The sequence below is a fragment of the Castanea sativa genome, chromosome 12, assembly GCF_040712315.1.
Source record: "Castanea sativa cultivar Marrone di Chiusa Pesio chromosome 12, ASM4071231v1".
NCBI lineage: Eukaryota > Viridiplantae > Streptophyta > Magnoliopsida > Fagales > Fagaceae > Castanea > Castanea sativa.
In genome coordinates this window covers 12,591,770-12,608,829 of record NC_134024.1, presented here as the reverse complement: position 1 = coordinate 12,608,829, position 17,060 = coordinate 12,591,770, and the positions used below count along the sequence as shown (strand labels likewise).

The window sequence follows — 17,060 nt, the reverse complement described above, 5'->3', positions numbered from 1 at the left end:
CCCCCATATACTCCTCTTTGTGTCATAGTAGGAACCTAGCCTAGCTTTGATACCAACTGATGTAGCATAGACGTATAGAAGCAGAATCTGTAACACACAATTACTACAACTCTTCCACGAAACCTAAGTTCCCCAAGAACACTAAGCTAGTAGGCAAAATAATAGAGAAAACCTCTCTAACAAGCTTTTATTAATCAATACATGACAAATAATCAACCTCTCTATAAAGAGTATTTATAGGAATGTAATTTCTCCTACTCCTTTTAGAAAAAGAAATAATAAACCTACTTCTACTTGAGAAAGGAAAAACAATTTAGTTAGAAAAGAAAAATAACTAAAATCCTAATTCAACTTGGAAAAATATTTTAATTAAAATTATAAAAGCAAATAAATCCTAATTCGACTAGGAAAGATAAAACAACATAAAATATTAAAATATTTTCTTCTCCCTTAACCGATCTGCATCAGCATCTCTCTAACCCTTACTCTTACCTTTTAATTGCTGTTGTGTTGTGATTAATTATGGTGTAGAGTTGTTTATTTGTTTGGGTGTTTGTTTGTACCTCTTATTTTGCACATCTACTGTTTGGGTATAAGTTTGTGTTGGTTATTTTAAATTTGGGGGTCTAAACATTCACTAGTATTTTACACACTAAGTGAGCTTTCAATTGGTATCAGAGTGGGTACACTTTGTCAGATTTCTATATCCTAAGTGTGATCCTTGACCCTTAAATGGATAGGTCTCAATCCCTAAATGCACCTCCCTTCTTTAATGGGAGTAATTACGCTTTTTGGAAAGTGTGTATGCGTGCATTCTTGTGTTCTATTGATGAGAGTATTGAGAGTGGGTTTGGATCCAACGTCTGCATCCACGTTCACGTTCACGTTCACGTTTTTTTTTTTTTTTTTTTTTTTTTTTTTTTTTTTTTGCGCAGCTTTTAAGGGAGACAAAGGCTACTGTGCATGAACAGTAGCCGCAAAATTAGACTTTTTTACTCTTTTCTGTGTATAAGTGGGTCCCGTGCACTGTTCACGGGACCCACAAACTTCACTTTTCAGAATTTTTTTTATTAAAAATGGGTCCCACAGTACTATTTACACATTTAAAAATTATTTTGCTACAGTGTTTTCAGTTTTCAGTAATAAGTTCTATCCAAATGGACCCTGAGACCGAATAGACTAGGCCGGAGGCTGCCAAATCCACTTCTGATAAGGCAGCCCTTGCAACGGCCAATGCTAATAGTAAAGTGTTAAATGCTATATCTTGTGGTGTCTCACTCGATGAATTCCACAGGATCTCACATGTTACAATTGCCAAAGAGGCGTGGCAAATCTTGGAGACCACATATGAAGGCACCAAAAGTGAAGGACACCAAGTTACAAATGCTCACCACTCACTTTGAGGAATGAAAGATAAGCAAAGATGAGTCGTTCAACTCCTTTTATGGAAAGCTAAATGAAGTGGTGATTGGTAAATTCAATTTGGGAGAAAAGACGGAGGACTCCAAAATTGTGAGGAAGATCCTACAATCATTGCCGGAGAGCTTCCGTGCTAAAGTTATTGCAATTGAAGAGAGTAAAGACTTTGATGAAATCAAAATTTAAGAACTCATATATGGTTAGATCTATATGGTTTCGGCCAGATCTCGACGGATTAGGCCAGATTTCACTGGATCTGGCCAAATTTCATCCTCGGTGATAAACTCGAGACTGACCCGAATTAACCCAAAATCAACGAGACCTGAACTGAAAAATCCAACCAGATCTCCAGGTTAGTTTCGAGTTAGTTTTTTGTTCACCCGCCCCATTCGGGTCAAGTCTGAGTTAGGTACAAACCCGACCTAACCCGACTCATGGATAGCCATATCTCAAACTTAACATTTTTACCACTATTGTGGAATCCGAGGACATACTAGGCCAAATTGCCACAAATTTCAAGCTTTGAAGAATGGCAGTCCTCAAAGGCAAAGAAAGCAAGGAAAGGGGAATTAGAACCCTAGGCAATCTAAAGACGAGAAGTGGATCCCGGTGTTGGTGAGGTGATGAAGATGATAGACATCATCACTTCGTGTTTGGTAAGCTTCACCCTTAGGTTTGAGAATCGCAACTCAAGTACCCAATCCTCTAAGGATATCACCCCAAACGCACGTGCCGTGTGGATGAAGAAGGGTACTCATGCATAAGTATTAAAAAAATGTCCATGCATCAATTCTTTCAATATGTAGTGTCATTGTTGGTTGTTTGCTTATGTTTGTCTTTCTAGCATGTTTTTAATGTTTTTGTTGTTTCTATAGCTTTGAATGTCTGCCTTTTTTTTTTAATCAATCTTTACTTGCTTTGTGTCAAAAATCTAAAAACACATAAAAAGTAGAAAATTCAAAAAGTTTGATCAGCATTGTTGTGTTTTGTCACACGCATGTTTTTCCTTGTACCTTTGCACAAATGGCTTTATACATATTCAAGCGTAGCTTGTTCTTTATGCACTCATATCATTGTGGGAAAAATCTTGAAATCTATGTGATTGTTGTAAATAGATCTTCAAATTTGTCATAAATAGTTAGTCAATGGTTTTGCTGATCTTGAGACATGCATAGACTTGTGCCTATATATCTTCCCACTCTTTTATGTTTTTGTTCTATAGCTCAACAAATGTCAAATCTCGAAAAGAGATAATGAGCTACAAAAGCCGTTGCACATACTAGTATTTGACTAGGAAAAAAGAAAAACGACTTGTATTAAATTGTATGGTGCCCAAAAAGCCAAAGGCTGTTCATCATTATGAAATATCATAAATTTCAGGCATTGATCTCAAAATAGATGTATTACTCTATGATGATCAAATGTTATGTATTGTAAGAGCCAAATGAAATGCTTCAATGTTATGTAATCAAGTTTTGTGGGAGGTCATATATGCATATTTCTATAATTGAGATTGGTCACTCTTTTTAGTGCTATTTGTGTATGTCTTGGTTGAATTGATCATTGAAGTTTCACATTAGACTAAGAACTATCTCACATTTGGTACCCACACACATCACACATGTCTATGTTCTATGAATGCCTTATTTATTTGTGTGATTGTACTTGAATAAATGAGTTGTACTTACTTAATCATATGTTGATCAAACACAAGAAGATTTTTGAGTATTTTAGTTTATTTTGGAAAGTATTTTTGTTTTGAAAATTTTCAAAAATTCCAAAAAAAATTTACAACTCTGTTTTGGCAACTCACTCACAGGTCAAGCCAGTCACGAGACCCTAGTCGCGAGCTTACTTCAGGGTTTTTAATCTTTTTCGTGACTCAACTCGGCGACTTGTTTGCGAGTGGAAGCTCCAGTCGCAAGTTTACTCACTCCCTTTGCGACTTGTTCGCGAGTGGACTTCCTAGTCGCGAAAAACACTTTGACAAATTTTTCAAAATTTTGTCAAGGGTTTCTGGCGACTGATTTTGGTGACTTGCTCACGAGTCATTCCAGTCGTGAAAATCACGTGTTTTGCACAAATATGGTTAAATGCAAGACAATTTTCAAAAACTTTTTAGTTTTCTCTCGCATCACATGAACCTCATTGTCTTGTCTGCCTCTCCCTCTCCCAAAACCTCCATTTTCACTCACAAAATCTCTATTTTCCTCTTCAATCCTTCATCAATCTTCAAGAAAAGGTATGGGTTTTCTATTTTTTTCATTGTATTTCAAGTTTCTAGCCCTAATTTTCTTGGATTTTGTGTTTATGTTGAAATATGGAAATGTGGTTGTTGAATATGGATTTGTTGATGTGTTGTTGAGTTTGATTTATGGGTTTTGTTACTTTTGTTAGTATAATGCTTATTCTACATGTTTTACATGCTTGTTCTTCATTTTTGTGCATTATACTATGTTTTGTGTTGTGTTGTGCATACCATGTTCATAATAAAATATTTATTAGATGTTTAGGTGTGTCTCTTTGGATTCCATGGAATACAAAGATTGTGGGGATAATCATGTTTCTTTGATTTTGAAACACCAGATGATTATGTGTTTTTACACTTTGCCCTAATTTGTACACTTTTGCATATGATGCACACACACACGCACACACACATACACACATTGACATGTTTGAGTGCTTAATGCCATAATTATATCATATTTTGATGATTTATGCCTTCACATGTCTTTTTTTTTTTAATTACTCTTCAAATTCCAGTTTTTAGGGTTTTAATTCAAAAGTTTTTGGTTTAGGACTAACATGTTACGAATCAAGTTGTTATCATACTTTGTGTTTTGTTTTGTGGCATTTGCTACTCTAGTTTATAGATGGCTCCAAAGAAAACTACTGCTCAGCGTGGTGACAAGAGGAAACGCATGGATGATACCCAATTTCGCTCTACCCAACATTTTGAGCGATATAACTTGCACTTTGAGAAAGCTCCAATCATTCAAGAGCGTTTAGTGGATCTTTTTGATCTCAAGGACTACTTCATCCCATGCTGTTTTGCGGATAGAGGATGGGAAAAGCTTCTTCATGATTTCCCTGTGGTTGTAAACCATTGATTTGGGAATTCTACGCCAATGTCATTCTACGAGACGATTATCGAGATTGTTGGGTTAGAGGCCATAAATTCACCATAGAAGTGGAGGACATTGATGGTGTTCTTGGACATAAAGACATAGAGCATGACTTCACTCCTTTCAAGGACAAAATGCTCTCCATAGAGACGGTTCAATCTCTTATTAGTGGTGTTAGAGAAGGAAAATGTCTCAACACAAGCACCTTCCCTTTGGACTTGAGATGCCTTGCCTACATCATGATGGCCAACTTGTATCCAGTAAGGAAGTTGACCACCATCAACAATGCTAGAGCCATCTTCCTCATGGAACTTCAAAAGAATATCTACATTGACATCAGTACTCTGCTCATGCATGCTCCATCATTGCCAATGCAACAAGGACAACCTCAAGGTAAGCTTATCTTCCCTAGTCTAATCATGAGGATCCTTCATGAAAAAGGTGTGGAGACTCCACAAAACATCAGCCTCATGTCTACACCCCCTACTATCAATACTCTAACAATCACAAGGAGCAAAGTTTGTCTTCTGGGCGATGATAAGGAGGTTGATCCTACACAAGAACAGCCTATGAACACCGAGACTGAAGCAAAAGGACAACCACCATCTTCTACACCAAGATGTGGTGGTAGAAGGAGCAAAGCCTTATTTTCAGCAATGCCTCCAAATACTTTTCAGATCATTCTTGAGAGGATTGATGATTTGAGAGACGTCCAAACTGAGCACTCCAACAAGCTAACCACCATTCAAGACCAAATCAACTTGCTCACAACCAAGTTTGATAGCTTCACGAACCAACCTTAGCCCTTTAGCCATTCTGGTAAAAAAAGGGGAGTAGTATGTGGAGTAGCTCTTAAAGGAGCCTTACCTTGAGGGGGAGAACTTTTAATAGTTTTTATAGTTTTTAAAAGTTTTTTTTTTTTTTGGCTATTATAGTTTTCATAGCACTTACTCTAGTACATTATGGTTTAGTACTTTGGTTTTAAAATACTTGGATATTATGTGTTATGGATGCTTGAATGTGTTAGTTATTAATACTATGTTTTAGTTTTGTACCTTTGCTTTTATAGTTTAGTACTTTTAGTTAATCTTATGCATTTTCTTTAGTACTCCTCTTTTGTGCCCTTGTCGGATCTTGTATTCTTGATGAAAATTGCTTTAGTGGTATTGCATCAATTGAGTATTGGACATGCAAATGATCCTTTGCATTGAGCTTATTAGCTTGCATGTTCGGATGTTCATTCCTCGTGTGAATGTTCATTGGAAGGAAGTCAATACCGTACCGAAAGCTGTACCGGTTTGGTCACCGGTACGATATATTTCGGATACCGGTCAATACCGGTGTACCGTTTCGGGTTTATCGCTATTTTATATATATATACACACACACACACACACACACACCAAAATATCTAGAACTATGTTTATAAACATATAATATTTCACTTATATTATAGTAAATATAAAAGTTTATTATAAAACATTACCTCAATTCAAAACAAATTATTCATAATTTTAGACTTTAGTATCAAATAAAAGAAAAAAAAAACACAATATAAAAAATAGAAAGCTTAGTTGTTCATTGCATACTAAGAAAACAAATAATACTAAGAAGTTAATGTAAATAAGTTACCATTATACCTTCACAAAAATTCAAAAATTACAAAACTAAAAAAAAAAAAAAAAAGTTTTTTTTTCTGTACCGGCCGGTATTGCCCGAAATTGGCCGGTATGACCGGTACACGGCCGGTACGGCCGGTGTTTTTTCCGGTACAATATAAAAGTGTACCGGTACCGGTGCACTGGCCGGTACGGTATGTACCGGCCGGTACGGCCGGTACCGGTACGGTATCGGCCACACTGGTTCATTGTGGTCACTATGTATAGTGATTGTTCTTGTATGATCAAGCTATACTTTATTGTTTCCTTCATACTTGCTTGATCGCATTGTGCTTGCTCCATATGTATTCCAAGATTTTTGCTTACAATGAACTTATGTGATATTGTTTTCAGGAAAATTTGTGTATATGGTTCAAGATATTCTCAGAATCTAGAGTTAGGTGTGAGCAGTGGCGGCTCTAGGAATTTTTTTCAGGGTGTTCCTTAGGAAGCATAAATTACACAATCTTATTTCTTTTTAGCTTTTAGGTAATTAAGTTTGATTCAATGTTATTAATTTCATTCCGTTCCAGTCGTAACAACCAGAAAATACCGTGATGATAAACAAACCGAAACAGTAACCCACTCTATTCCACTTTGGAAAAAATTTCGGGTCATTCCAGTCTATTACGGGTGTTTTGGTAAATACTGGTTGAAATTCAAGATTTGGCCGGCATGAAGTTTTGCTTAAAAAAAAAAAAAATTGTTCTTAAAACCAAAACAAATTTGCATTCTATAAACCAAAAAACCTCAAAAGGAAAAAAATGAAAAGAAAAGAAATGAACAAAGGTACTTGTACAGCTAAAAAAAATCGTATTGAGAAATTTAAGACTCAAAACTTGAGAAGAGGCATTGCCGCACTAGTATTGAAAGAAGAAACATAAGTTATGAACAAGGAAGAAGGAAAAACGTAGATGTAAAAGTGTAGATGAAGATGTAATAAAATTTAAAAGTATGAAGTGTAAAAATCGAGGAGACAGAAAACGTGTATGGTTAAGAATAAACAAGAAAAAATAATTAAAAATGAGAAGTAAGTAATATATGTCTGGTGAGGAAAAATAATACTGTAATAAAAAATAATAAAAGGTTGAAAATTGTGTTGTATTGGGCAGTGTGCTGAGTCGAAGGAATCAAGCCACTGCCTAGCCGGTAGTAGTTTTATATATATATATTCCAGATTTTAGTTCAATTTTTTTTGAATTTTTTCTTTTTACTTAAAAGACCCCAATATATTGTTTTTTTTTTTAAAACTCAAAATGATAGAAAACTTTATTGAAACGAAATAGAATACAAGTAAAAGACTGAGGCATTAAGCTCATCTAGGGGGAACAGTAGACCATTAAAACTTGTCCCAAGGGAAAGGACCAAAACAAAGAGTAGCCCATATGCATTACACCCCTGTCCACTACAAACCTATTAGACCTATGCTGCCATCATCTGTTGAAAGACCCTAATAAATTTTTAAGTTGCTCAAATTATGGACTAAAATTTAATTTTATTGGCATAAAAAAAATTCAGGTAGTCCCAAATTTTTTTTAAAAGGTAAATAAATAAAAAAATTTAAATTAATATATATATATATTTTTTTTCAAGTCAAGGCCATAAGGTGGCACCGCCACTGGGTGTGAGTGAGTTTTGGCAACTGTTCCCAACTTACATTTTAAGTCTAGAGTCTGCTTTAAGGTTTTGTCATGGAATAGCTAAATGGGGAGCTTGTAAGGTTAAATTTATTTAACCAATTGTTGGCTTGACTCTGTGCCAAATTTGCTTGTAATTTCAGCAATTAGATACTCTGTATATAGGTAGGATAAATTTAAGGGTTGTGTGAGAGAGAGTGTGAAAAATTCAAGTGTGTGTGCATTTAGAGGTTTCTCGCGATTGGATCTCGCGAGTGACTTGCGACTAGCAACTCGCCAAAATGCCACACGTGTGAAACATGCAGGAAGCTGAAGGGTCACAACAGCTGGAGCACTATAGGACAAAAAGTACAGTCTGGCCTAACAATTATCTCGTGACTCGTTCCAATCGCGAGAGTGAGTCAACAGAATGCCCTGTTTTGCTGAAAAATGACTTTTCACATTCCTCACGTATCATACTATAAATACCCTTATACCCACGAAATGTAGAAAGTTTCTAGAAAGAATTTTGAGAGAGAAACCCTAAAGAAAACTAAGATTGACTTATCCACAATCTTAGACATTTGATTCTCCAAATTCCTCTTCTCTCACCCTCTCCATTGACATACCCTTGAGAGGTTCATTAGCCAAATCCTTATCTCACCATATCCATATCAGTGAAGAGGTATTTTGGTGCTTAGGAAGTAGTTCAGAGAGGACTAATTCATTTGATTGATGCAATGGGCTTATTGCGGGATTCGGAATGCTAGAGAAAACACGATTAGGCTTAACCAATTGGTAGTAGGAGCTTGGAGGGCTCAAGTACATTGGGTAGACTAAGCTTGGAGGATCTTTTATTATTTGTGTACTCCAATTTTATTCTCTAGTAGATCATTTTACTGCTTGGAGGGCGGCAGAGAGGTTTTTCGCCTAATTCTTCGGTTTCATCTTCGATAATACGTGCCGGTGTTATCTTTGTGTTTGCATCTCTCTAACTCTTACTCTTACATTTTAATTCCTGTTGTGTTGTGATTAATTATAGTGTAAAGTTGTTTATTTGTTTGGGTGTTTGCTTGTACCTCTTATTCCGTACATCTACTGTTTGGGTATAAGCTTGTGTTGGTTATTTTGAATCTGAGGATCTAAACATTCACTAGTGATTTGCACACTAAGTGAGTTTTCATAAGCCAATGCTGTTAACGTTTTTTTTTTTAACATCATCATCATCTTCATAGCACAAGTGTAAACAAGCACAACTGGGCAACAATTTAATTTGTTCTCCATTGTTGAAAAGAAATTAAGGACAAACTCTTATTTTGTACAATTTTTTAATATAAAGCTGAAAGTTCCACCCACAAACAGAGAAAACCATACCTCAGAAGAATGCTACTAATGTGGTTTTGAATCTTGAAATTACGCTGCGATTTAACAACAATTGAAAACCAAAACATGGGATAGTCTTGTAATTTGGATGATGACTGCCTGGTTTTTTGTAATGGGTGGTTGTGCTATTTGGAAAGGAAATCTTCGTTTTGGGTTTAAAAGAAAGGCACATCAGGTGCTTGGATGTAAGTTTTAATCTCCATGGTAGATTTGTTAGTAGGTGATGTAGCAATTTTTTTATAACAAAAAAAGATGTATTTTTAAAAATTTACTGGAGATAAGTTAGATCCTATTTTTAATTAAGTTTAAATTATATATTATATTTAAACCATTATTTAGAATCTTATCACAATCATAACAAATATCTATTAATAACATTATAATAAATTCTTATCAATAACTACTATAATTTATATTTAATTTTTAACAGAGAATCACAATCAAAATAAATATCTATAAAATAACTATCATAATTATCAAATCATAGGCAAAAGGAGAGAGAAAACCTTATTCTTCTTCTTTTTTTTTTTTTTTTTGAGAAACAAATCTTCTTCTTCTTTTAGATAAAATTTTTCGGTGTATTACAGGAGTTGGTGGCTAGTTGAGTTAACCGTAGATCATTTTGTAAGGATTACAAACAAATAAGTTGGTGAATATTATTCTTTTTTTTTTTTCTTTTGTGGAAATTATGATTCAGGTTTATTTTTTTTATCATTAGCCACATGGAAAATAACTATAATTACCTTTCTAAGAAATTACCTATACTTGGTACTTTCGTATTAAAGGGAAATCTTAACAAGCATCTTGCGGTGCTTGTTAACGTTTCATTTTTTGTGTTTCACTTAAAAAATGAAAAAAAAAATTATCACAAAATTGCCAAAAGAAATAAAAAAAAATTGCCAAAAACTTAAAAACTACCAAAAGCTGAAAAAGTTATCCAAAAAATTATCAAAAAATATGTTGTTATCGAGCCGGTAACACAACCCCTAAATTAATGGCAATCCTACTTTTATGGCCTGTTTGGATGTTTAAAAAATGAGGGGGAGTAGAGTAGAGGGAAGGGGAGTAATTCAATTACCTTGTTTGGGAGTTTTTTAAGGAAGGATGGGGAGGGGTTTGGAGGGATTTGAAGGGGTTTCAACTACCCCCAACCCCCTCATTTTTAATTCCCCCAAATTAGAGAGATTTGGAGGGAGAGTAGAGCACATAAAATTATTGATAAAGTAAATTACCTAATTTACCCTTATTATATTTATAAAATTACAATGTTAAAAACAAGGGGAAGGGCTAATTACTCCCTTCCTCCTTACTAATTATAAAAACATCCAAACAAGGTGGAGGGTAATCATTCTCCTCTACTCTCCTTCCCACTACTCCCCTCCCTTCTACTCTCCTCCCTCTCTAAACTCCCAAACAGGCCATTATTGTTTTATTTTTTTGAGTTTCCAAGAAATCATTCGATGGCTCTACTTCTCGTGGTCCACATGCAACATTGACAAAATGCAAGAGCCCGTCAAACAAGCCAACGTGGTAAATACCCATTGGTTGAGACGGTTTCCACAGAGAATGAGAACTCATCTTTTGCCGTGATGGGCTGGATTTGGAACCTAGAATGGTTGACAAAGCAAACAAAATAAAATAAAAAAGCAAAAATTATTAAAATTAGAGGACTGCAAAATAAACAAATAAAGAATATTCAAAGTGAAAGTCTTAATTGTTCGCAGGGGTCAAACCTCCGACATTCTTCAACCCCGAAATCCTTTTCTATAAATACCTACTTCATTTTTCTTAACATCCACCAACATATAAACAAACTATTAGTGCTTTTGAGTTTTGAGAGACACTATATACAAAACCATTAGTGCTTTTTGAGGCTTGAGAGAGACTATAGAAAAAAGCCATCAGTGCTTTCACACAAACCACAAAAGAGAGAGAGAGAGATATGGGGTTGCTTGACCTGGCTACAGGTTTTAACATAGCCGTGTTGTTGGCGTTTTTTCTCTTCCTGATCACCTTAAGAGTGTTATTTTCTTGCTGGATTTCACCAACTCTTAAGTATTGGAAAATTCGGAGAAATGGGTTTAGAGGACCAACTCCAAGTTTTCCTTTTGGTAACATTAAGGATATCGTTAAGATGTCCGGTGATTCTTCGTTGCAGTCTTCGAATTCTCCACATGATATACACTCAAATGCTTTTCCCTACTTTGCACAATGGCAAAAGAGTTATGGTGAGCTCCTAGCTAGCTAGCTAGATATATATTGATAAAAGTAAAACTATATATGTGCTGTCAAATTTGAATCAATATTTGCATTTAGTCAAAAATATTATATTTGTATTATATATATATATATATATATTTTTTTTTTTCATTTAGAAATTATTGGTAATACAATTGTATGGAAACACAAAAATGATCGAAGTCCTTTTGACAAGGTATATACTACTAATGGAGTTCATCAACTATATACACTGCAAAGAGGTTGATTTTTTTTTTTTATGATACTAAAATTTACATACTAGGAGAGGATTTGGATACACGTCTGCATTTGCGTCCAAACCCTTTCCGCGTTTTTTTTTTTTTTTTTTAATAGACCAGCTCTTAGTGCACTGTTCATGTCGGCATATGAACAGTAAAAAAGAGTAAACAGTAATTTTTTATATATTTAAAAATTATTTTGCTACAGTGTTTTCAGTTTTCAGCAATAAGTTCTATCTAAACAGACCCTAGGTATTCATAAAATTTTATGTAGACTAATATATAAGTGTAATTTGTGGTGCAGGAAAAACGTTCATATACTGGCTGGGCACAGAGCCATTTTTATATATAGCAGAACCTGAGTTCCTAAAGAAAATGTCTGGATCGGTCATGGCAAAGAGTTGGGGAAAGCCAACCGTGTTCAAAAATGATAGAGATCCTATGTTTGGCAATGGTTTGGTCATGGTTGAAGGAGATGAATGGGTTCGCCAGCGACATGTCATTACTCCTGCATTCAATCCAATCAACCTGAAGGTCTCTCTCTCTGTTCCTGATCTCTCACCCAAAATGGAAAAATATCTAGCTGATTCTCTTAGAATCTAGAGCTAAATTTCATTATAGTACATCCATAAAAGAAACAATAATTGGTCAACGAATTATCTTTCATTTAGAGTTTTTTTTTTTTTGTTTTGTTCTTACAAACATTAATTAGCAAAATATAACTATATACTTCTCCTTTTACTTCTGAAAGTTAGTCTCTAATGATTTTATTTCCATTATGTTAATAATTCCCACTAAAGATCTAAACTGTCCTTTGTTTTCTAGGTTATGGCAAGCTTAATGGTGGAGTCAGCCACTAATATGCTAGATAATTGGACTACCTTCATTAACTCAGGAAAGCCAGAGATTGATGCAGAGAGCGAAATTATAAAAACAGCTGGAGAGATCATTGCTAAGACAAGCTTTGGTGTAAGTTACAAAACTGGCCAGAATGTGTTAGAAAAACTAAGAGCCCTGCAAGTGACTCTCTTTAAGTCTAACCGCTTTGTGGGGGTCCCTTTTAGCAAATTCTTTTGCCCTAAGAAAACCCTAGAGGCCAAAAGACTTGGCAAGGAAATCGACCAACTCTTTTTATCAATCATAAATGATCGAAAAAAATCGATTAAAGGGAAAACTCCACAAGACTTGCTAGGCATATTGCTTCAAGGGAGTCCTGTTGATAGCCGATTAGGAAAGACATTATCACAGCAGGAATTAGTGGATGAGTGCAAGACTTTCTTCTTTGGAGGCCATGAGACAACAGCATTGGCAATCACGTGGACGCTGTTACTTTTGGCCATGAATCCAGAGTGGCAAGACCAGTTGAGAGATGAGATCAGAGAAGTTGTTAAAGATGGAGAGATTGATGTCAATACGCTTGCTGGACTAAAGAAGGTATGATTTAAATTTTTTTTCACATCATATATTAGTAGCACTGTACTTGTGTCCCGTGAATTTGTTAGCTAGATATAGAGGCGCAATTAATGTCTTAAGGTACTGTGTATAACAATGAAATATAAGGTAGTAAAGATACATTGTGGCGATTAACACAAAAAAAAAAAAAAGATACATTGTGGCTGTGATTTTTTTTTTTTTTTTTTTAAATATGGGAATTAAGGTTGTAATCCTTGAACAGCATATATAGAGGCCTAGAGTTTTGGGGATATGGTTGCCAGTTAAGAAAACCATATCATCTTAGAATTATTATGGAAATAATCATTGTTTTTGGGGTGGGATAAGATAGAACCAACCAACTACAATACATTAGCAAATCTTTCTTTGTAATTTAATGAAGAATGAATATCTTTCTAGTTGGATGATACATGATAGGTGTTAGAAGTAGCCAATTTTATATGACCTAAAACACTAATTGCTTTAGTTTATGGGATAGACATGCATGCAGTTGATCACGTGCACGATCAATAATGGTGAGAGAATTTATGCATTATTTTTAACTTTTCATAATATTTATCACTCAAACATAAAGAGACTTCTGTTTAATTTGGTCCATTTTTTAGAAATACAATATTGTTCTAAAAATTTCCAACCAAAAAAAAATGAATAAAAAGGGTCACTCAAAAACTTTGAGTGCATTATGGGTTTGAAATACATTTTGATATATATTTTAAATTATTTTTTAATGTATATTTAAAAAAATTGCCTAATTAATTATTTATTTACTTTTCAATTTTTTAAACAACTATCTCAAGTTCTAGAGAAATAAAATCATTGTTTTAATTTAGATATGATCTGATTTTGGATTCAAGAAATGGAGAAGTAGAGAGACAATTATATCATCTATTACATGCAATCAAGGTTTCACAATGAATAAGAATCACACACTCATATATAAACCCTACATTTTTTGTAAAAGAAGAGAAGGGGTTAAAAATTATTCTTACACAAGCCTAGTTAATGTCTTAGAAATTTATCCCTTCTTTTCTCTCTCTCTCATTCTCATAAAAATAAGAAAGGAACCGACCTATATGAAAAGAGGTCAATGATAGGTCAATGTTGGCAAAAAAAGAGTGGCCAGCTATGCCAGGAGTTAAGCGCGTGGGGGCCGAAGCACATGATTATTATGGCTTGGACTCATTTGGATTGTTGGATAGAAGAGCAGTACCTAGTGGTCATTGTCACGTAGATACTACTACTAACTAGCATTGCAAATTCAACAATACCCCACTTTAGGGTACTATGCCACCTCCACACGCCCTACATTGACATTTGTTATCTCCCTATTGGCATGACCGTCCAAAATCTTTATTTCCCAGATACACTTTGCGTTTTCTACTTGGGTCTCCGTCCATGTACAACCAGAGCTATGGATGGATATATTGAGGCCTGCCGGCCATGAATTCTATGTTTTTTTTTTTCCACTTTTTATTTGGATGGATTTTTTTCCCTCACTTAATAATGATTTTCTTTTTATAAAATATCAACTTCAAGAGTTAGACTTCAGTATAAAATTAATAAACAAAAATCACAAAACCTAGGCATAGTTACTTAGGTACTTAGTGAATAAGTTACATTGATGAAGTTAAGTATCCTTGATAGAAAGATAAACTTGTTTACACGTAGTATTAGTTAATGCAATTATATGTTTGAATTTGAATTTAAGAACATGCATGCATAGATGAGAAGGGTTTTCTAGTTTGATTTTTTACTAAACCATGTGGAATCTTACAAATGTAATTGTTATTGCAGATGGGATGGGTGTTAAATGAGGTTCTTCGACTTTACCCTTCAGCACCAAACGTACAAAGGCAAGCGAGAGAAGACATTCGAGTGGATGACCTAACAATTCCTAATGGAACCAACATGTGGATTGACGTGGTGGCCATGCACCATGACCCGGAACTATGGGGTGAGGATGTGAATGAGTTCAAGCCAGAGAGGTTCAAGGGTGACATGTATGGAGGGTGCAAGCACAAGATGGGGTATCTGCCTTTTGGGTTTGGAGGCAGAATGTGTGTTGGTAGGAACTTGACGTTTATGGAGTACAAGATTGTCCTAACGCTAATTCTCTCTAGGTTTTCTTTTACCCTCTCCCCAACTTACAGTCATTCTCCTGCTATTTTGCTCTCTCTAAGGCCTAAGTATGGACTGCCTCTCAGATTTCAACCCCTTTAGACCAACTAGTTCGACATACCAACACCAACAGATTACTTTATTGTTCTAGCTAGTAAAATATAAACCACATGAAGCATTTGTCTTTCTTTTAGCTCGAAATATATATATGTTGAATGAAAAGAATTTATTAATTACTTCGTCTCTTTTTATGTACCAATATATATAACAGGTAGTCCTGCCTTCATTGTCAATATCTTTATGTCATATTTTTAAATGGTGGCCTGAAATGAATTGTCCTATTGATTGCTCTCATATGAGATAAAGAAAATTATATATAAGTAGGTCGTTGTGACATTTCATTAATCATTCCAAAGTATATGCGAGCTCTAGCAACTTGAAGATTCCATGAGACCTGGCAACAAAGCCTCATTGGTCATTAAGATCATCCGATAAGGCTTGGATTCGAAATAGCAAATCATGCTAAATTCAAAATATCCTAAAGCCAACCGAAAGAGTTACTGTAGCTAGTAAAATAGAACTATATTCGCATACACATGCTTAATCAGGAGCTCATAAAATTTTTGACACCGACACTGTGTCCAAACTGTACTTTTAACCAAAAATTATTTTCCAACTTGAGAAGCATATTCAACCTTGAATGAAATTTGATGGATTCAATAATGTTTCAATCAATAAAACTTTTGGCAAAGAAAGATTTGAAAATACACAATAAAGTAAAAATAATGCAAATAGAAAAAACAATTAAGAAATATACTTGGATTAATCAAAAAACATTATAAACGTAACCAAAGCCGCTTGTGAGGATTTTACTAATAACAAACAATTACATAGAAGGCCTAAACAAACAATTTCATAAAAAAAACATAATAAACGTAACTGAAGCCTCTTGTGAGGATTTCACTATACATCATTGTCAGTTTCTTTATGACCTTCTCCTCTCTCCTTGTGTATGTATGTTAAAAATATTTAGTATTTTTTAAAAAAATGCTTAAGTAATTCTTAGATACTCTTGAAACATAAAAAATCAAGTTTCTTTCTCTCACATTAGTAGTAAGGTTCACTTATTAAACATAAATAAAACCTCTTATGAGGATTTCACTAATAACAAATAATTATATAGAAGGCCTGAATAATTCTTAAATACTCACTGAGTAAGGAGAATGTTACTCCCTCCTCTCACATTCATAGTAGGGTTCACATATTAAATTTATGATAGAGTCCACCATGAATGTAAGAAAAGAAAGCATCATTTCATTATATTTCTAAAATACCTAAGAATTTTCTGTGGTGAAGACCAATGGATTAATTCAATACTAGTTTTACAAAGGAAAAACTAAAACTTAGGGGAAAAAGCAATAAAAACGACTTTACTCCTTGAATAAAAGACATCTTGAAGAAGTGTTGGTGTTCAGTGCTTTCTTAAAAGCAGCCCTCAGTATGGTCCATATCTTTGGCCAAATAACAACTGCTCAATTTGGCTGTTTTGGTCCGTTACTTTTATCAACAATGATACTCGATGTTGGTTTCGATTTCATTATGTTGATGATTGGAGTGGTCCCGAAGAAAGAGTGGTCTCGATTTTAATATCGAGATCACTCTTTGATCTCAATCTTGAGACCACATTTTAGTCTTGATGTCAAGGCCAGATTGAGATGGGCGAGCCAAGAGCTTGCACTTGCTGGTCCTGCCAGGTGAGCCAAATCATTGTCCCATCTACTTATATATTGAGATTATTTTTTGAAATAA

General features: G+C 34.6%; 1 protein-coding gene across 1 annotated transcript; it reads left to right on the top strand.

Annotated features, from left to right (window-relative positions):
- The first annotated feature begins 11,015 nt into the window (after nucleotides 1–11,015).
- Nucleotides 11,016–15,544, top strand: LOC142618923 (cytokinin hydroxylase-like). The gene is made up of 4 exons (XM_075791981.1): nucleotides 11,016–11,432; nucleotides 11,986–12,215; nucleotides 12,507–13,115; nucleotides 14,928–15,544. Exons 1-4 carry the CDS (start codon nucleotides 11,147–11,149, stop codon nucleotides 15,351–15,353), a joined length of 1,551 nt encoding a protein of 516 aa, XP_075648096.1. The 5' UTR covers nucleotides 11,016–11,146; the 3' UTR covers nucleotides 15,354–15,544.
- Nucleotides 15,545–17,060: the final 1,516 nt, after the last annotated feature.